The 22,396-nt window shown below is 38.6% G+C and overlaps 1 protein-coding gene across 1 annotated transcript in view; it reads right to left on the bottom strand.

Moving 5' to 3' along the window:
* The window catches only part of SAMD3 (sterile alpha motif domain containing 3), a 29,999-nt gene extending 24,146 nt beyond the window's left edge, over positions 1 to 5,853 (bottom strand). The window contains exons 1-2 of the mRNA XM_015858563.3: positions 5,547 to 5,853; positions 4,671 to 4,857 (exon numbers count right to left, since the gene is read on the bottom strand). Coding sequence (XP_015714049.2) covers positions 4,671 to 4,857; positions 5,547 to 5,625 — 266 coding nt within the window. The 5' untranslated portion in view covers positions 5,626 to 5,853. The remainder of the gene's footprint in view (positions 1 to 4,670; positions 4,858 to 5,546) is intronic.
* Between the last annotated feature and the right edge of the window lie 16,543 nt (positions 5,854 to 22,396).

The raw sequence follows: 22,396 nt of genomic DNA, 5'->3' as shown, positions 1-22,396 counted from the left end.
ATTGCTACAGCCACTTGCTGTGGTTTTGTGTTTCAACAGTCTTCTCCACTCTCTTACTCAGTAATGCAGACAATTATTTAACAGTTGTTAGAACTACCTACAGAGGTAAGATACAGAGAAATTTTAAGCCAATTCACCAGCAATATAATACATAAAAGAACACATTATTCTTTAAAAGCAAAGCCACATTGAAGCACAACATTCAGATTGGAGAAACGAGGAGACAGAGACTACAAGTCAATCAACCTGAATTTTTAAACCATCATTGCTGAACTAAACTAATCCCTGCCAGAAATGACTGAAGGATTGCTCATATGAAATGCTTTGCCACCAGATAAATGGGAAAAGTGGGAGCACCCATGAAAGAGGAGGGAAAGTTTTATTGCTCTTAGTTGCTCTTCAAAATCTAGCCAGCCTGGTGAGAAATGAGTATATATTTTCCTTCTTCTTCAGAAGATAATCCAGCTAGTGCAACAGTTAATAGATGCCAGGGATGTTCAGTTCCATCTGCAGACCTAATCACTTCATTAAAACAGCTGTTTAGGAGGAAGACATTTGCCAGGTACTCATCTGACCTTTAAAGAGAAACCCTCATATGATTTGCTTAGGCCTTCAAGATTATAAATTATCACAGCTCCACTGATTTTCTACCACTTCACCAAGAGGGGCTGTTCCATTTACAGCTGCCTTTCTTTCCTTCTCTTGTGCTTCTCTGACCCAAGGTGAATTTGCATTGCTCTTTTGCAGTCCCCTTACCATTACAGGGTACTAAGGGCATTTGAAATCTTTGTACTGAGAATATTGCTGAGAACACTTCTCAAAGCCAGCCTATTCTGGGTGAGGCTGATTCACACAGCACACTGGAAACTCTTTGAACAAAACAAGGCAAATTACTCATCATTAATTAAAAATAAGCATCCTTTAGAAGCAGAGGACAAAAATCATCACTGCAAAAAGTACAAGTGGCTTATTTCACGGATTTAAATGATCTGAACTTGTTTCACTAACAACTGCACTGGCAGGATCTTAGAGATTGGATTTTTTTGTTGCAGTTTTATTCTCTTGAAGGTCATGGTAGGACTTTATTTTAAAAGCATTAACTGAGTGACTCACTATGACATCTTCTCTGTTCCCCAACAGTCTCATCCTTATTTCTTTTTTAATATTTTAAGTGATAAAATCTTCTTTGGAAGGACCGCTTGTATTGGAATAGTGAAGCTATCAGTCACGTATACAGGGGAGAAACAATAGCTGGGGGGGGGGGGGGCAAAAGGGGGGGACAAAAGGGGATGAGCAGACAGAGCCTCCCAGACAAGAAATCAGTTGCTGTGGAAGAGAAACCAGACTCTTCTACAGCAGTAGCTGGGCATCTCACAGAAGAAAAACAAATCCTCATATTGCTTCCAGATTTTAAAGAGGCTCATTTTGATTCAAGGAAAATAAGGGTGCAAATGGACATGCCTACCTTCCCAAGTACTATATTTAAAGCACCTTTAGTACATGAATATTTTTATATCCGTATTCCACTCAGTAATTGTTTGCAAGATTGTCATTGAAAGACCTGGAGAAAAAAGAATCTTTAAAAACTAATAAAAGCAAACACATACTGTGCTGTTGGCACAAGGTAACCATAAATTAGTGAGCAAGCACAGAGGATAGAAGACAGATAAAACTTCATCTGACCTTTTCAATCATTAATTCTACTGCATTTCAGCTTCTGCTGTTTTCTAAATATATATGATGCTGATATCATCTCTCAATCAAATCAGTTCAATTACCCAGTTCCAAAAAGTTGAAAGGAAAACTGTAAACAGTCATACTGCCTAGCAATATTCTAAAAACTACACAGTAACAAAATCCAAGAAAATGAACCTCTGGCTTGCAGGATAATTTTCACCTTCATTGCCTGACATTTCCCAGTCACTAAGCATAAATACAAATACTGTATGCAGGGATGGGGAAGAGAAAGAAAGTTACACAGTATTTAATGGCAGTTTATATTCAGCTAGAACTTTGGAACTTTTTTTTCCACCTTTTGAAGGCTGAGCCCATCTTGAACCTTTGAATTAGTTTTACATTACTCCAACCATCCTAACACCTCTGTGAACAGTACCCAATCTCACCTCTGTCTGTTCCTGGTTATTTGCTCTAACTTCAGCTAGTCACTTGCTCCAAAAACTTCTGATACCCACATTACTGCATGCCAGAAATCCCTACTCCAAACCACTTACCTTCATTTCACCTTTGCATCCTCCTCTCTCCCCTCCTCACTTTACTGTTATTTCTTCTTGTGCTTATAGGAAGCAATATTTGACAGTTTTACCCTGTAAGACAGGGGCTATTGGAATGCTGTCAGCTTTTGGGTTTTTTTGTTTTGTTTTGTTTTTTTGCATTACAGATCAGAAGAAGCTGGTGACTTTGTTAGGTAGATGTTAGGTGTTGCATGTTTGCCTATTCTTTCTTTTCACCATAATTAATGTGGCTCTGCCTTATCAAAGTTAAAGCTACACAGAAGCAGGAAACAGTTTAACAGATATTCTTCACCAACAGTACATTATGTACAACAAGATGCCCATCAACATAGATTCACCCTAATGGGAGTCTGAGTCATTCTCTAGTCATTAACTGAAACACATAAAAAAATTTCTGGATGAAGCCACCAATGTGACGTTATTACCAGTTTTGCTACTGTAAGCGCTGCTGCTAAAGCCTCTCTGAAAATTGCTAGAACTTGTCTTAGGGGAAGAGTAAATATGCACTGATACACTAGATCTTCCACAGACTATGACACTTTTCTTTTTGGAAGGCATAACTTCTTTCTATGACCCATCTCTTCAGAAGCTCTGAACTAGAGGATGCTCTGTAAACTGTTCCATCCTCAACTACACTCACATGAGATGCTGTTGCTATAAGTGACATCGCTGTTGGCCAGATTTGTATGGGGAGTTTCCCTTTTTCATGAATCAATGCACCTTGAAGTCACGCGTGTTTCCAGACATCCAATTAAAAATCAAAGAAATCTGATACTGTCCTTCAGTGGTGTATGGGAAATTGGTAATCACAGCCTGAACCTCTGATTAATCAGCTGAGGCAAGTTTTGGGTCAGCTGTGGGAGCACAGGTGAGGGTAATTCAGCTGTGCTCCCATAAGGGGTGGAGCCTGACTCTACCTTCTCTAGACCTCATTTAAGGACTGACCACCACTGAAGCAGCATCTCTTTGAGACTGCTCCTTGGTAGAGATTGCCTCAGTGTTTTCTAGAAAACTGAAGGCCTCTATTGGGTGAGTCTTTCTTTTAAATAACCTTTTGGATACTTATCACCACCTCTCTTGTACCATCTTTACATTATTGTCACTATACATCAATGTACAAGTGACTTCTACCTTCAATCGTACATGGAGGTCAAAAGTATCTTGACAATTACTTGGTAATGTCTCTATATCAGCTTCCCATATGTAAACAGTTTCTACTGCTTGGCTCAGAAGTTCCCAACCTTCCCAGTAATGAACACAAGATCCTATTTCCTAATTGTCCCAGTCTAAACTACTGGAAATTACTACTGCACAGAAAGCATTCACTTACTGCACTTGGAACTATGTCCTGTAAACAGATTTAGCTTTGTTCCCTAAAAGGAAAGGAATTGAGCTAAATTCAGTTCATGTACAGAAGGAAGATACACTGAGGACAAGATGAAGAAGAGAGCAAGCAGTAGTGCACCCTCAAGTGCTAGGGTAGCATTGATTTAATTAGCGTGTCAGGGAAATACAGCTGATAGCTCTTGGAATCTCAGCAGCAGGAGAGACAAGGTAGTTTATCTTCACATGGACTCAGGCACCACTGTCACAGTGATGACTCAGCCATAGCTGACACTAGCAGGAAAGCTTCATGTGGCAACAATGCTCATACAGCAAACACTGAAATTCAGGCTTACATCTTTAAGCAACACAAAATGCAATATAATGAATGCTGTGGATCTATGAATCTTTGTTTCTTGTACAGAGAGAGTGAAATTATTACATTGTCACAGAATGGACTGGGCTGGAAGGGATCTCAAGGATCGTGAATCTCCAACCCTCTGCCACAGGCAGGGCCACCAACTTCCATATCTAATACTAGACCAGGCTGCCAACGGCCCCATCCAACCTGGTCTTGAACACATCCAGGGACGGGGCATCCACAACCTCTCTGGTCAGCCTGTTCCAGCACCTCACCACTCTCGTGGGTAAGAACTTAACATTACTTCAAAACAACATTTCCTATATACTGTTCCAGTCGGGAGTCTTTAAATGAAGTCATTCTTACTGGGCCTTGTTCAAAGAACATTTGAAAATAACTGCCTCAAAAGTTTAATACAGCAAATACAGAAAGTTTCAACTAAAGTGAAAGTTCAGGAGTTTGATGACAATTTGTGCAAATTAAAACTGAATTCTAGAGCCAGAACTGATTAAAGTAATGGTAGCAATGTTGATGATCATGTGGTAATGTTTATATTTCACATTTAACACACTGTTAGAGATTATTCAGAGTTTACATTTATAGTAATGACTTTTTCTTTTTGGAGTTCTTGAAGTTTTGAAGTTTTTACTAGCTCTCTAGCTAGTAAACATCAGATCTGAAGTACTACAGAAAGAATAATTTCAATCGGACTGATGTTTTCTGTATGTACTCACCCACTGATCTCGGGAAGCGTTGGCAAACCTGCTTCACAGACACATGCAAAGGATTGCAGCCCACGTTTTTGTTGCTTGTAGTTATTAATCAGGTCCATTAGCAATGCTTGGTGCCCGATCTTCTTCACCAGCTGCTGCACCATACGATCATTCAGAGCCAACAGAGCTGCTCCACTTACTTCTTCTGCTGATTGAAGGATATTACAATCACTTTGAAGTAATTTTAAAGCTATAGAAACATCCTTCATGGCTAGAAATGGGATGATATTTTAGGACAAAATCAAAGATACTTTCTATTAGTGCTCTGTTTCTTCAGCTGCTTTAAAGAAATGATGTCTTTTAGGTACTGTCCTTTCCACTGCCAGAAGTTCAAGTCAGTGCCCAGTGATCTCTTACCTTCCAGTAAGAGAATGCTATGTCTGAAATGCACAGAAGCAGTGAATTAGTATTATAATGCTTAAAATCAGACCTTACTTTGACCGCAGCAGATTGTTGGATTGTTCTTTTGTTTTGTTTTTCCATAATGAAGAAGTGCAAGGAGCACACAGCACAGAGCATGTTCACCTTGCAGTTTCTCCTGTACTTTTGTAGCGTTTATATACACAAACACATTTAGAGTATGCACCCTCAAATAATGCAACTGTAGCGGTATAAAATAGAACCTGTTATGCTTGTAGCACTGACAGCTGTCTCTCAAGAGAAAGTGCACCTCTTTACAAGCAGCCTTAGACTTTCTCCCTGTGCTTCTCAAAGACCACATCACAGACTTGCACTTATTTTAGCTTACTTGCATGCCAGCCCCAAAACAAGCTAAGTAAACAATTAAAAGCATTTTAAAAAGATAAAAGAAACTCAGAAACAACAAGAATTGCCTACCACGAAACTTAGGAACTAGTTCTGCTAAATTGCTCTGTCTCAGCCAGTTGCAGACTTGATCCACAGACCAACTTTCCATCGTTAGGTGTGGCACAGCTAAGTTTCACTGGGAAGCGAAAAGAGAAGACTATTTTCATGCAGAACTAGAGGAAAAAAATATAGAAAGATTAAAGTACTTTGCGAATGCACTTATGTTTACATGCTCTGAAAAAAGAAAGAGTGCGGATAATCCAACTAATGCCTGTCGCGGGTGGCAGCTTCCCTAAATCTCTTTCCTCACCTCCTCTCCTTTCGCCGCTTTCCTTCTGCTCCCAGACACAGCCTCATTCCTTATAAAACACGACCTGCTCCATCACCATTAACACCCAGGTTTCCATACAGAGAGGAAAAAAAAAATAAGGTGTGAAATTCACCACCACCGCGGCTGACATCTTAAAGAAAGACACACACACAAAAAAGGAAAGACAACCAAAACCATCGGATAAGAGTCTGTCGTTTGTATGCTTGTAGAACATCAAGCACATTAACCCCTTCTGCACAACCAATGGGTAGTCAGGCAAACGCTTAACAGCCAATTAACGACAATTAGTGACATTAAATCTGGTGGGGTGGGGAGGGAACAGTCCCCGCTGGCAGCCTCTGGTCGCGTTCCTCAGGCAACAGTAGGCTCCGGAACGAGGTGTGGTGGGACGGGTACATCCCCGGAGTGCCAACTCTGACAGTAGAAAACTCTCTGAGAATGATTTTACTCTTAATGTGCCTTAGCTCCACTACATAAGGGAGCACGTAATGTGCCATAATCGTGCTTTGCAATCCACCCTGGACAATATTAGAGCAAATCATACAGGCAAGATTTTTCAGATGTGAACATGAGTGTCTGACGTTGTCAGCTAAGTACTTCCTTGCTCAAAACACGACCTAGCTTACTAGTTCCTAGGTTACCTTGTATTGTGGTTGGTACCCCATTTCTGCAGACTTTCAATGTGAGGCTGGATCAGGCCCTGGGCAGTCTGATATAACTGTGGTGCCCCTGTGCACTGCATCAGAGTTGGACCAGGTAGCCCTCAGAGGTGCCTTCCAACTCGAAGGATTCTATGATTCTGTACACAGCCTTGCTCTGCTGTCAGAGCAACATTGGTATACCCATGCAAACCTCAGCCGTACCTTTTCTATGGAACTACCAAGAAAAAGGTAAATAACTAAGTAGCATACCACCATTTCCCCTCAACTGCAGAGATCCCCCAAGACAGACACACTCAGATTATGCCGGTACCCTTCAGCAGCTTAAAAGGGTTAAGTTTAAGGGGAATGTCTTGCTGAATTACACAAGTGGATTTAATATGATATGACAACAGTAGCCATACAACTCCTCCCCCAGGCTAAGCAGCAATAACAGGGTGTGAGAAGTCATTATTTGCTGAGAACTCTGGTGTAAATTAAAAATCACACCTTCTTGTCACAGTTTTTACTTCATTGCAAAGAATGAGACTCAAAAAGTCTCAAAAAAAAAAACCCAAACCAAACCAAAAAACTTGAAAGGTAAAACTTAATGCAAAGCAGAACTATACTTGCCTTAATAACCAGTAGAAAAGTAGAGAGATACATTAAAATGGTGGAAAGGTCATTACTTCAATCCAGTAGAAGGTCTGCATCTCAGAATAGTTATTGCTAAAGCAGACATGGAGATACTAACATTTAAAAAGCATCAAGCAAATGACAGCCATGAAAAGCCATATACACTTTTATCACTGTGCAACCAACTCTACAGCACAATGTCCATTTGCACATGGAAATGTGGGTTGTGCACTTTAGGGATAATAAAGTGATGACAGTTTAGAAGTTTATTTAAAGAACATAATATTAAGGGTCACTACACACAAACTTCAAAATGTGTCTCAAAAGTGCTTGCTCACTTCCTTGCAAATATTCCAGATAGGGGAGCTGGGAAAATAGCACTCTAGTCTTCTATCAGCATTCACTTGTGAGAAATAATCTATGGCACTGCAGACTACAGATACATTAATCTTTAACAGACCTCTACACGGCTGTCAGTGAGGTCACAACGAAGGTTTTAGTGCATTTTAGGACCAGAGTGAAGAATGTGATGTATGCACTCCTTTATGTCACAAATATGTGACAAATTTGGCACAGAGTCAGATCTCAGCATTACAAGTGTGAAGATTAGGAATTGATGCATATCATAAATAAAACTCAAGTGTTACCTGTGTGTATTTTTGAATTCTATCTTAATTCATTTTTATCTTTGTGTGCATTACAGAGATGTATTATTTTCCCTCTGCTTACTCCCAAACTAATACAACTATTTAAAATAATTAAATCCAAGCTACAATCTGGAAAGCAGAATGTCTAATCTTGGATACAGTACATGGAAATGTGATCACTTAGCAGGACACCAGTTATTCACCAACGCTCTTAGTAGTATAAAGGGAAGTACTCTAGGAGAAGCACCTCTGCCACCCTCCTAATTAAGAAAATGCCAGCAGCTTCCTACTGACAGTTATCAGGTACATGCTAGCACACAGCATCCATCTTACATCCATCTTACATTTGCTTATAGAAATAGTTAAATGAAGCAATGTGAGGGAAAGAAAATTCAAGTATCAGTGCAGGAATAAATCTCAAAGTTCACACTTCAGTTCTCTTTCCCGTGCTCTGCTGTAGAACAGGTAGCCACAACACAAACTTAGAACAGACACGGTGGAAAACCTGCATCAATTCACAATACACTTGTTTGAGAAGTTTTAGGAAGAAAATTTACACAACCATAACACAGATGCAGATGAAAGGCTAAAAGCCAGGCAGCATTTCTCAACCTTGGTCAGAGCTAAAGAGAATACAAAGGTTACTGGACTTGTCTGTCAACTGAGCTGAAAAACTCTTCTGCTTTATGAATTAGTTCTGAAAAATATTAAGAAAAACAGCTCTCTCCTTAATATGTTTGATTCTGATTAAACATGAAGTTTCTAGTATCCATGAATTCAGTAGATGATCTTTACAAATAATTTTATCTATACTATCTACAGGGCTGATGGAAAAATGTCACACTTCAGCCCAAATACCAAGTTCTCTCTGTTAGACATGTGGAAGTTATTTGGAAAACAATAAAAGAAAGCTGACTTGTTTAAAGGTGATTTAACACTCATAAATGAGCTTCTGACCTTGCCATTGCTGGCAGCAGTACACAAGCCATTTAGTTATAAAAGAAAAACATTTTGTTTTTTGTGAACACAACTTCTGGAAATACAGCCGCTGTAACATCAAGTGCATCCTTTTCAATTAAAAAAAAAGAAATAAATACCCTAACAAATTAAAATACAAGGTTACTGCTTATGGTGAACAAGTAACTGTTAAAAATTCATAAACCTCAAAAATGAAATCTCATATATCACACAAATGCGATCAGGCTGAAGATCCTCAGTACAACGCGGGAACTGCTTCAAAAAGGTAAAGAAAAAAGCCATTTGTTCTTGTAAGAGAAATCACACTGACTTCTTTTCCCTCAGAGTAGAGGTATGAATTTCTCACCAGGACCACCAGTACTTTAGATCATGTCACTGTTTGTGTCTTTGCAAAGGACTTCTATCTATCCCTGAGCAGTGCAGAGACTTCTGACATATACGCCTTGCAGTACAATTCCATAGAAACCTAATTGACAGCTGCCATAATCCTGTCTCTTCTTCACAGTTGTTCATAGGCTCATGCAATCAGTAGCTCAGGCTAAGCTGAAAACATACTTGTATATTGTATTCTTATATAGGTGGTTTTTGAATGGATCAGTCCCTCTAACCGTCTCATATAACAGACAGGTGAAAATAAACAGTGGAACCGTATCCCTAGGTTCACTTAGAAGTTGTATAGGTAAATAACGCATTACAGCAATTGAGATTTCTGTTTTAATGAAACATTGATTTATAAAGTTAGGCCATCATCCAAACAGTGTGTAACATGAACTTCAACAAAGTTTTTGAGCTCTCCTGGTGTTTGATCAGTTGCACAAATCAGAAGGCAGGGAAGGGGTGAGAGTTACAGTAAAGACAAACAGGAACTCCATGCAAATGAATGAATTGCAGTCACTGGAAAAGACAGATGGCTGTGCACAGTCAGTATATGGTCAGTGACATCTTGTCCAAAGGTAACCATTACATAACTGGGAAAACTAAAGATTGCTGCACTTTATGAATTCACAGAATGCACAAAGCTGGTCAGCTCTTTGAAAGAGTCTGTGTTTAAGACACGGGAAAACAAGTCTGAGTAAGTCTGATGCATCTCTCTTTTTTGTTTGCCTGTCAGGGCCAAGAAGGTAAAGCCTTGAGGCTTTTGTCTGTCCCAGACATAGGGGGGTAGTCGAGAGGGCAAGGATAGCAAGGAAACAACCTGTGGAGCCTGCTGAGAATGGTTGGTTGTGGACTGCCTTGCAGCACCCTGACCTTGGACCTGGAAGCTCTTGAGGTGTTTGGGCATGGCTGTGCTCCTCATTCTGCATGGATGAGCAGCAAGGGACATGTGAAATACACAGCTGCCTGAGCAGTGTGTGGTCTGAAGAGCTCCCACATATCACCTTTGTCCCTGTTGTACCAACTTATTTTAGGAGCCGAGAGCGGGGTTGCACTGAGCTGTGCATATCGCCTCCTGTACCCCTGACTTTTAGCATCACTATTTTAGCATCACTGAGGATTGCTGAATTATGTGATTACTAGCTGCTGACAGCACTCCTCCTCCAGCTTATTTATCATATGGAGATGATGAATAACTGGGTTTTAACACATTTCATGATGCACTTTTTTTTTGTTTGTTTGTTTTGCTTTCTGCAGTGAATTCCTAATGACTGTTTCAGTCATAGATTTTTGTATCAAGGAGTTTTGTTGGCATGTTAAACCAGGTGAGTTGATATGATTGAGCTAGATGGTAAAAATAAAACAGGCTGTCACATTGACCTATTTTACACACCAGGAGCTGCACTTTAATTTGGCACCCTTTGCCTCAAACTCTTTAAATATGGGCATACTAAAGGATGGACCAAGCAATGTATTGGATTTTTTTGGCTAATTTATGTCTAGGGTATACACAGCTCACTTCTTCATGTTGTAGCCTTTATGGTTAACCAGATACAACTACACTAACCCAGTCATTATTGCCCACTGCCTGAGTGTTATTTTCTCATTGCATACAGCTGATGAAACCACGCCTGATACAAGAGCTTTAGCTGAAATCACCAGTGGATACTCAGCTGTAGCTGAAATACACAGTGGATAGCCATTTCTATCTGCAAGATGGAAGGAGAAAACTTGGAAGTTTGAACACTGCTGTTCAGGTTATGACAGTGTAAACAGGATATAAGTAAAAGAATTCACAAGGCTTTTTGAGAAGACTGCTTCATCCTGCTTGTCCCATTTTCATCTACAGCTTATTTATGATCAACTCAAAAAACAACAGCCCAACCAACCAAAACAAAGAGAAGGTCCCACACGTAAAGATAGTATATAATCAATCCTTTGTCTTAGTGACAGTGGTTTAAGTATCACAGTCAAAAGATATACTGGCATTGTATTTTTAGACTTGCCTGTTTCAACTGGCAAACCTGCTCCAGGAGAGGTTTCAGTGGTGGAAATTTCAAAGGAAAGTTAACACTTCATCCACGGCTGTAAATTGCTAGAAAGAGAGCAATCAGCCCCATACCCTTCATGTTATGGTCACCTAATGAAGTTAAACTTTTTCCAAAAAGCTAAAAGACATCAGACCCGTGGTTCAGCCTCAGGCAGTTATGAGGCATGTAGGAAAAGTAAGAGTTCAATGATTTCACTTTATTTCACTCACTCCGTGCCTCCTAAACCTACGCATTTTATAAATAAATCTTTTCTGAGTGTAGGTCTTGTTTCCATTGCAGACAGTCAGACTGAAGCAATACAACACCAAAAGAGGTGTGAAATTCTTTGGAATGTCTTAAGTCTGCTAATTCAAAACATCATTTCAGTGTTAAAATGCGAGTAATTTCAACTAAATACATATCCCAAACAGCAATACATGAGTTATATGTACTTTGTTATACACCCTACCCAAGTACAGAACTACATATTTTCATTTTGCAGATATAAAACGCGAGGTATTACAATGCTAATTGATAAAAAAATATATAGATGAGAAAATTTCACATTTCCAGTTTTGAAAATGGCTGATGCTCCTTTATTTCTACTCTGCCTGTCTGTGTAACTGATTGTAAAGCAGACTTCCTTTTCAACTCTTGTACTGATAAGGAAAAAAGAGAGCTTTTACTGAATTTGTACAAACTTTGATAATCTGTTTGCTCAAATCCCTAAACTGTTCATATTCACATGGCTCAGCAGTCAAGGGGAAGTTGTATATCAAAAGCCATTTTTTTTTTTTTTTTACTTTTTATTTTTAATCCAAAGCCTTTGTCACATCTGCTGTCTTTAGCAAACCCAAGAATTTCTAAAGGAATAATAATACTAAAAATCTGCTTCCACTGCCAGTCACTTTTCCACCCAGCAGACAGCACAGGGCAGCTTATGTGAGATAAGGTCAGTGTTGCCATGTTCATCTGCATTTCATCTTTCTCTGCCAGAACCCAGAAACATTCTGTTTTGAAATATTTTTTCCTTCCTAAACATTAATCAGTATATTGATATTCCAGTCATTGTTTTCACATTTGTGTTATCTTTTACATAATACCAAAGGAGAGTATGGGCTACTTAGTTGCCCACAAGCAATGCATTTATTTGACAGAAAGATATGTTAATGAACATTCATAGATGCAGTAGTATACAAGTAGGTATGCAGGCTCGAGTTCATACTTAGGAAACTGTAAACTCATAATTTTTGTGATCAGAATGCAACAAAACTTATTAAAATTGTTCTGTTTTCATATTTGAATGAAAGAGCAGAAGAATAATCTCCTGTATGACCTAAGATCTCAAGAAAATTTTGTATTAACTTGATGTAAGTAAACTGCCTTGAAATTGTTATTCATATGTCTCTCCATATGTATTAATAACAGTAGCTGTCAAATACAGCTCTGGTGAATACTGAAAACTGGACATTTGTAATACACACTGTGGCATGGAAACCATGCTGGGTGAAGAAAGATGTTCAAAGATGAACATGTTTTTGGTCCAAGACTTTGTGTTAATTCACATAATAATTAAGAAATAAAACTCTTATTCCTTTTTCTCATTGTTGGACAAAAGAACAAGTCCTCTGTAGCCCCTTTTCTTGGTGGCTCCCTTCTGGATGCTCTCTTGCTCAGGTGATGCAATCACTGGGGTGCTGTTCAGAGCCAAGCCACAAGAAAAGCACTGTCTCTACTCTCCAATGCAACCTCCCCATATTTCCTGCTCCCACTGTCCCCATCCCTCTCATCACTCCAAGCTCTCTATGATCCTATGAGCCCCACTTGGGACAAACACAGCCAAAAATTCAGCAGATAGTTTTCTGTCAGGTCTGGCTGTTGTCTAGTTCACTGTGGAGGCACAAAAATCTCTCTACCAATAGAAAGAAGGTAGTGACACAAAGATGGCAATGAACTACACCGGGTTTATGTGGAAAGACTTCTTCATTTTGGTAGCAGTGTTGACTTGAAAAAATCTATCAAACTACTGCCTGATTTCAATAAAGATATAGACAAACAGCAGTTTGGGAAGGATATGCCCTGATGTGAAACATTACCTCCACCTTCTTTAATAGAAATTAAAGAAGGGAGGAACCCCTACGTCAGAGGCAGAGTTTGTGGTGTGGCTTACCAAGAATAGGCAGGACTTGGGGGAGTTTAGGTGGAGTTTGGGGAGGGAATTACTAGGAATAGGCAGGACTTGAGAGGAGTTTGGTAGAATGGGGAAAGGCTTTCGCTTATCAATAGCATATTGCAAAGGAAGAAGCTCTTAGAATTCCTGACCTGAAACCTTCAGATAAGAAACTGGACCAATCACCATAAAAGACAACTCATTCAAACTGGCTTGACTATACACTGCACACGTCCAAGAAGGAGTGAAAAGCAAGAAAACATTCAAGGAATTAGTTAGCATAGGACAACCCACTGTCTAGAGTGAGTTAGCAATACCTGCTTTGTGTAATCATGAGTGTGTATTTTGTTCATTCATATCATTCATAAATATGACTGCTTGAGAGACACTAGTTGCACAATTGAGGCAGTACAAGGCCCCCAGTGCAGTGTGTATACACCTTAAATAAACTACCTTACATTCTGACTCTTGTGAGTCTGAGTGCTCTTCTGCAGGTCAACCCAGACCTCCATATTTCCAGTAATTCTTCCAGATAACATTGGTGGAAAAGTCTGCTAAGTGTGGAATGTGGAAAAGCTAGGCCTCCTGCAGACTTGGGTCTGATTTGCCTCTGAGATCCAATGGACAGTTCATCCTGTCTGTTCCTGCTTGTTCCTGCAGTCTTGGCAATGGCTGGTATCACAGTATTTCTGCTTTTCTGAGTGACAGTGCAGCTGCTATTTGCTCCTACTAGGACTTCTGAAAACAGCATCCATCATTTTCTAGTTCAAAGCAGAACAGACTCAGTCTTTAGGCTTGATGTGAGTCGTTCGGGCTACATTTAAATATTTGCATCACAAATGGAGGTCAGTGCTTCAGCTGTGATTCCTACCGTTTGGAAATTCATTGGCTCATTATTCCCCAGTCTAGGACAGTCAATGGAAGAGAATGTGTTCATGACCCTTGGTGACACTAACATGAAACCATGGCTTAAATCCTCTTTGTTAATTTAATCCAAGCTGCTGGACTCTGTACTGATATGCTAAAGGTGGGCAAACAGGCTTCCTTACCATTTTAATGTGGATGAGACTGTGTTTAACAATAGCTGAGGAGCCAGAAATCAACACTAGTAGGCAACCTGAATTCCTAAAGTTTAATGGTATTTGGAAATTCTTACATTACACTTGCAAATCTTGTAAGCATGGACAAATATATACATTTTAAAATCATTGTTATTATTCCCCACTTTTTTTTTTTTTTTTTTTTTTTTTTTCCTGCCTTAAATGCAGTTGGAAGTTTAAGGTCTTTAGTATCTTCAAATTCTTGAGCTGTCCTCCTGCCACAGTGGGGGTGCTGGAGCTCAGACTTCCTATCATAACTCTGTGCCAGTCCAACACCATGTAAAGTTATATCTAGGGCACAGCACAGGATGGTTTCTTTGTGTACAGGGTGTGATTCTCTCTTCATTTGGCATGACCCACTAATGCCATGGGTAGCCAACCAACCTGTCCTCTGGAGTACCAGGTGAACGTGGGGAAAGTTCAGCATTTTCTTTGTCCTTTGGTCTGGCACTGAGCAGGGAGACATTGGGGGAAGCACAGCTGCTCAGGTATTCTCCAATCAGGACATGACAACTATTTGTGCTTTCTTTTTACATGGAAAATCCAGCAATGTTAATATGGTTTTGTCTACTGCATTGCCTTGCTCCATATCAGCTTTAGAATATGAGTGTTTTTTCTTGCCAATGATATAGATACATCATTGGCAAGTAAGATTTAATGGTTGAATATATCTTTCCAACCTTAAATCCTATGAAATATCTAAAACTCAGCTATATCTTAAAAGGCTTAAAATAATCAATGTGAGGACTTAATGTTATTAAAAAGTGTAATTAAGGCAGTCAAAGTATAGCACAATGATTGACTGCTAAATGAATTTTCAAATGCTACCATAAAGCAATATTTCTATTGTATTTATTCCATATTTTTTCTAAATGCTAGTAGATATGAGGTATATTATCAATTATGTTTTAGAAAGCTATGCAAATCCAGTTTTACTGAGGGGAAATGATTAGCTAAATTCCAGACTTTGTCTCTTGGGATCTCTTGACATTAAAGAATTACACCAAACAACTCCAAAGAGATTAACAGCTCATCAGTTTTTTTTAATGCGTGTCCCTGATAGGGTGATGAATTCTGAAAGCAAGCCACTGCTAATCCTGCAGTACTTTAAAATACTGCAAGCTATAAGCTTGGTTAGTTTAAGAACTGTTTCACAATCACTTCTACTTTATTTGCTGTGCAGACAACAAATATAAGAAAATAGACCCTTAACATCTATCCAGCTGCCTGTGATTATTTGTGTGTTTAGCACTGTTACACAATCTTATTTACAGTAAAAGTTTTTGGAAATAACTGGATATCGTTCTGTATTTGGAATGATAAAGTAAGATAGCTGGAATCAAATAAAGTTTTGGGCAAGTGGGAATGTGAAACTTGACCACAGTACATGGGCTGAAATAGGACAAACAAAATGCCTGAGGCTGACAGGAATGAAAAGAACTACTCCAAATGTTCGAAAACAAAATAGCAATGCAGAACAGAACTTTTAAAAATAATTGCAGTATAGCCAAGAATGTTAACATATTCATTAGTGCCAAGCATGTCTTAAACCTATTGTTAGCTTTGAACAAGCAGTGATTAAACTTTACAGAATTTCAGCAGGATAAAATATATCATGGAACGCTGTTGGAGATCACTGCCATATTCAACATAAGCAGCTGGTAACAAAACAAGTCTTCTATTGAAGTTTTTATGGATAATGAATACCTATTAGCTGTTTTTCCTCCATTTCTGATACTGTATGGTTGAAGGGCACCTTTGTGCCTTTTGAAAGTGACAGCAGTAATAAACTGCCAGGCTCCCCAGATTTTTATGCAAGAAAATAAACCAGATTCTTGTATCTACCTGCTGGATCCTCTCCTGGCAGAAAACCATCTTTTATTTTATAAATATTTTAAAAAATAGAATCTGCAATTGCTCTGGTGAAAATTTCCACATGGAAGTCACTGCCAATTAGCAAAAATACCTTATATCCAGCTCTTGTTGAATGCTATGCTTTACAGGCCTCAGAAAAGCTGTGTTAAACTAAAAAGCAAAAGATTGGAAGTGTTGTGCTAGATCATGTACTGAATGTAGCCAAACTGTTTCTACTAAATATATATATTATTATTATTATTATGGTGTATTTTTTATATAGCTGAGAATTTGGATTCTAGTGCGGCAAAACTGAAGTAACACCGTGTAGTATCCATGACTAAGACAATGTCAGTACCACAGTTTTGAAGGCCTTATAGCTATACCTCATGCACCATGTGCAAGAGTTTTGGCTTTTCACATTTCCTAGCGTATGGAAAGGGAAGGGAATTAATACAAAGTTTGAGGGAATATTCTGGACAGCTATCTCAGTCTGGTCAGGAACAATCAGTACAAAGTTAGCTTTAAGCTTGTTGATAGCAGTCAAGATAGATGTCTACATTTGATACTTGACATGGTTTATTCATTGTATGGGAGACTGAGATATTAATCTCAGCTAGGGATTTTATACCACAGTGCTTTGTTTAGGAGTTAAGTGTCAAAGAACTTGTAATGATGGTGAAGCAGTTGACCTTGTTGTGAAATCATGGCAACTAATAGCAGCATTCATGGGGGATAGACTTTCCTCCTTACTTTTATTTGAAAATTTCATCCCATACAAACATAAACTTCAAAGCAAATCTAGTCCTTCAGTGGCATAAACTGTGTCTAAGGGATTGTCCTAATAGTTATCTTGCTGGGTAGATGGAGAGGGAAAATCTAACTTTTAAAATACAGATTCTTCAAATATACACAGATAAAGGCTTACTCTTAAGTTACACTCTTCCAGTGCAAGGACTAATCTATTGCTTGAATGAGTGAAGATTAGTTCTATAGCAGTATCAGTAGTTACAGCTAAAGCTACATCTGGAGCAAAGGAGTTGTAGAATATCCCAAGCTAGGGCAACCTAGGGATCACTGAGTCCAACTCCTCCAAATGTTTTTGTTACATTTATTGCTAACATAATACTAGTAGGTCATGGGAACTGATCCAGTAAACTGCTAAAAGAAAATGTTAACTAAGCCATCTGTCAGCATGATAAAGCTTTGAACACAGGACACTTGCCAGTTATCCTTTCTATGTCTGACATTTTCCTAATTCCATGCAAAATTATGCATTAAATATTTTTGCTATAATCTCAGTGGGTTGTTAATAGCATTTATTTGTTTATTTATATGCATGCTAAGACATCAATGTTAGTCAAAACAATTTGTTGTTATTTGCAGATTTCCCAAACCTCCTGGGTTTTTATAGTTTTGACTTACTTGTTCTTCAGTATTTGTGATTCACTTTCAGCCCAAGGATAGCATATTTAATTAACATTTAACAAACCTATGCCAGTAATTCTAAATCTGGAAAAAAAACTGATATACAGAATGTCTATCCTCAAATAATCTTGATGTTAAAATCAGATGAAGAATTACATTTATTTCAAGTAAATACAAAATATGTATCTCTGTAAAACCCTGATGACTATTACAGAAAATGGACTTCTAAAGAAGCAGTCTTTAAAAGGTAACTATGGCATTTATAAGCAATTTGCTTGGTTTCACTTTAACCCATTCAATTAAATTCTCATGAGCACAGCAAAGTTAGTATTGTAGATTTCACAGAGTACAATCAACTTTAAATTGGATATGAGTGGGGGAAAAGTAAAAATTGTAACACATATCAAGAAAGAAATATTTTTGTTAAAAAAAAAACAAAAACCAAAGTACTGGATTCAACAATTGAAAGATTTTTGCTCAGTATATCCTTAAAAATCTTTCTGATAAATCAGATCTTCTAATCCTGTTAAGTTAGTGTGGCTTGTAAGACATGTTGATGATGTCAAAAGGTGCCTCTTTGACCTGAACTCAGCAAATTTATGAGGATTCACAGCAATTATTGCAATCTTCTCTTAATTAAACTGTATCATTGTTGCAAGAAACTTGCAGGAGTTTTTTTCCCAAATTGATATATTGTGAAGAAAATTAAAGTCCATAAATAGAATGCACAACTTTCTTTCCAGGGCACATTAACAAGAGACTATTCAAGCAAATGGACCTGTGGCAACCTTTTGGTAAGGAAATGCGTATTCTGTAACCTGTCTGAAGGGTTACAAAATTCATTGTGCATTAACTTAGCTTACATTTGCAATGGCTGCCATTTTGGCAGTATTCCAGCCTTGCATCCTCACATGACTGACTGCTTGGTTTGCCGATGTGGACCCTGCTGTACGGGAGCTGACAAACAAATAGCTGGAAAGCTCTCTCTGCAGTTAATTGCACTCAAATTTGGGGGTGTAACACATGGATAAGAAACACAGCTTACACAGAGCAACACACCACCAGTCTGCTTGTCTTCTGGGAAAAAGTGATCACATTAGAACAAACTTCATAGCAAAGGCTTTTACAAAACTGCCACCAGTTTTCATTTAATCAGGTCATGTCTGTCCTGCAGCATGGAGCCACAAGGGAAAGTCCTGTGCAGTCTTCCCATCTGCTCTGAGAATGGTGCGTATTTTGGAGCATGGTAGTTACTGTATTTATCTGAAAACTTGGTCAATGCTCTTTTAAGATCAAATTATAAAGCTCTGTGAAATAATATGGTGTAGTATAGTATAATAACACAATCTTTGAGGCTGCATATAATCCTAAGCATAGCATTTCAGGACAACTGGATAATTCTGTGCATATGTAATGAGTGGTGGCATCTCATAGAAAACTAAGCAACTCTTGAATTGAACCTATAAGCATGCAATGTAATAAGATGTTGTTAAGATGGCAGGCTCAGGTCATTGCACCTTCTAAGATTTTCAAAAGCTGCTGCAATTCTATTCTTGTCATTGAAAACTTAGTGCATGCCAACACGGGGTGAAAAATGGAACTTTTGTGCATAAAAATACTCTTGTAGCTCTGGCATCAGAAAGAGGGTTGCTGTGTTTTTCACTTCAGAATAGGTAGCTCTAACCTTTTATCCCTGAAGAACATCAGGTGGGACCATACTGGTGAGTTATGTCAGTGCATACTTTGCTGTGCTCCTTTCAGGACTTTTGAAATAGGCATCTGTTTTGATTCTTGATCAGTGATGTTGATTCTGACATAAAGATTGCCTGCAGAGGTATAAAAATGTAACTGTTAAATGCTCCTCTCTTCCACCTCACTGCCCATCGTTTCTGTTGGTAACATGAACCTTGGCCTACAGCATCCAGTAAGTTATAGAAGAGAGTAAGAAGAGAAATATTTGATGAGCAGGTAGCTGAAGATTCTTAAGAATAAGGAAGAGAAGAGAAGAGACAAGATGGTCATGTAGCTAGCCATGGTATTTGTCCAAGGAGACTGAACAGAAAGGTACACGGATAGGCTACAGAGATGTAATTTGTTCAAACTGTGAATAGTCTTCTGTAAAACATGTAATACTTCCTCATTTTTTCCTTTGAAACAATTCCTCAGCCTTATGTGGAGATGTATCTTATCTGATGTAGAATCGAACACCTCTTACTCATATGAGATGTAAGCGTTGCTAACTTCAGATCCTCACACACAGAAATTTCACTTAGGTAATGCCACATCTAAGCTGCTATGCCAAAGTTCTGCCAGGGCTTTCCATTTTCCAAGTGTAGCCAGTGAGAAAACTTGCAATTATACTTCTATGATCTGTATGGCTGAAAGACCAACATTTGTTTTAAACTTGCAGTAGTAGCACTGGACCTGCTTTACCAGTAGTTTTGGAAAAAATTGCTTTTAGAGATCTTGACGCAACTATTTAGAAACAGTAATATTGTTTTGCATTTTTTCTGCCTCAGCTCTCCCGTCCTTTGGCCAAGTCAATGCAGAAAGGATTCAGAAAGGATTCCGTGATGTTTGGATGACTGTGAAGGTTATCTCACTCAACTGTTCTCCATTTCTCTAGAAGAGCATCTGGATCTGCATAGATATCACCTGACTTACATCTTTAGGAAATTGTTACCGGCACCTCCAAGTAACAAGCGTATCACTCTGCCATACTTCAGTCTCCATTAAATACTCACTGAAACTTAACCACCACAAATCCGAATATTCACCTGGACTAGACTAATCTTCCTCCAGGAGTTTATGCCTGCAGTTTCTCACTTACCTGCTACTGCCATTAGGCTATCAGACTGCCTAGATTTTGATATTGGTGGTGGACCCACTTATCATGCCTCTCTAGCATTCTTACTTTTAAGATATAATTTTGATTCTGTTTTTGGAAGATTAAAAATGAAACCAACTTTATGCAGCTGTGGCTTGATTCTGTAAGAGCAAACTCATTATATGTGTCGCCATATATACTTCAAAGAAACAGAGATATGTGGCCAAGCACACAAGGTCCTTTGGAATAGCATGCCTAAAGAACTTCATGTCATGGAAAATATAATACATTATTATTAATAAAATAATGTTACTGTGGATGTATTCTGAAGTACCCCATAGTGAACTGAGATAGTAGAGAATGTGGAGTAGCTTAGACTTTCTGCTTGAATATTGCTGCTAATTAACAGCTTTCTGAAGTGCAGGGGTGTTTCTTGCTGAAGGAGAAAATGAATGTCATATTGTATAGGATTATTATAAGCCATTTCTTTATCTCATATAATCATACATTAAGGATTACATACCACATTCTACTACTGATCTACCAGAAATAAAAGCAGATAATTGCCTATTGAAAAATAGCAGGTCTAGAAGAGCTTACTTTATGTTTTGAAAGTTCCCAAATTTTTGACAAACTACACAAGAGTTGCTCATTCTCCTACTCCTGTTTTAACTTCTTTGAACAGAAAAAAAGGTCTTTGTTCACAGAAGCCTTTTTTTACATTTCTTAATGCTGCAGACATTTTTTAACAGAGATGAGATGAAAAACTAGCTCTTTCAGTTGAAGCTTTTATTAGGATAAATTCTAGGATATACTGATCAGCAACAGCTCTTACAAAAATGAACTGCAATGTATTTAAAGACTACAGGCGCTCAAGTTTTACTTCTCAGAAAGGGTGGTGAGGCACTGGAATGGACTGCCCAGGGAGGTGGTGGAGTCACCGACCATGGGGGTGTTCAATGAATGCTTGAATGTTGTGTTGATTGACATGGTTTAGTGAGAGCTATTGGTAATAGGTGAACAGTTGGACTGGATGATCTTTTAGGTCCTTTCCAACCTTGGTGATTCTATGATTCTATGATTCTAAGTTCTTCATTCTACATCTGATATAGAAAATGATATGCTGTTCAGGCTTAGTAAGGTAGAGGTGTTCTCCACTAAGATTTATTCCAATGCAGATTTTCTTTATTGTGTGGTTTCATAGTAATCTTGACCTGATCAGACTGATCAGAATGGAGAATTTCCATTCTCCTCCACATTCTCAGCTTTGCAATTATCTTTTCATCTTGAGCTTTCTGAAAGCGGTGGATCCTGTTGTGATCTATCTGGAGTGTAACCTTTTGGTGTGTTATGGTTCACGTGTTCACTAGGGCAGTGCTGCTGGTTGCCCCTGGAAACATGGGCATGAGACAAAGGCCTCACTGCCCTTGCACTTCCAAATATTGTAGAAACCTCAGCACCCAAAGCAGTGCTCCCCTAAACAACTGCCTCTCTCGAAAACTTCTAAGCAATCAGGATGTGATCCAGGAGGGTCTGTATTGGATCAGCTTCTCTGAATCTAAATGTCATATAAATTCCAGTCTCAAGATTCAGTGTCTTAAATTTCAGAGTGACTTCTAGTCCCCTGCTCCTGAGTGTTAACTTGCTTTAAACTTGGTCTTATGACACTTATGGAATATATATGTAACTCCAGTACAAATGCTTTTACTGTGAGCTACAGTTGTCCTCCTGTGTTTGTGCTGATTTATGCTTTGCTGAAGCTTGGTCTGGGCAGCTACATGCTTGAACTCTGATAGGATTATGAGATGGGTGGATGACATCCAAACTTGGACTAACCTCCCAGCATTTTAGGCCTGCTAAGTCTAT

This window comes from Coturnix japonica, chromosome 3, assembly GCF_054131305.1.
Source record: "Coturnix japonica strain WE chromosome 3, WE-NBRP24, whole genome shotgun sequence".
Taxonomy (NCBI): Eukaryota; Metazoa; Chordata; class Aves; order Galliformes; family Phasianidae; genus Coturnix; species Coturnix japonica.
The sequence above is the reverse complement of the archived record's forward strand: the minus strand, read 5'-3'. Positions and strand labels throughout refer to the sequence as shown.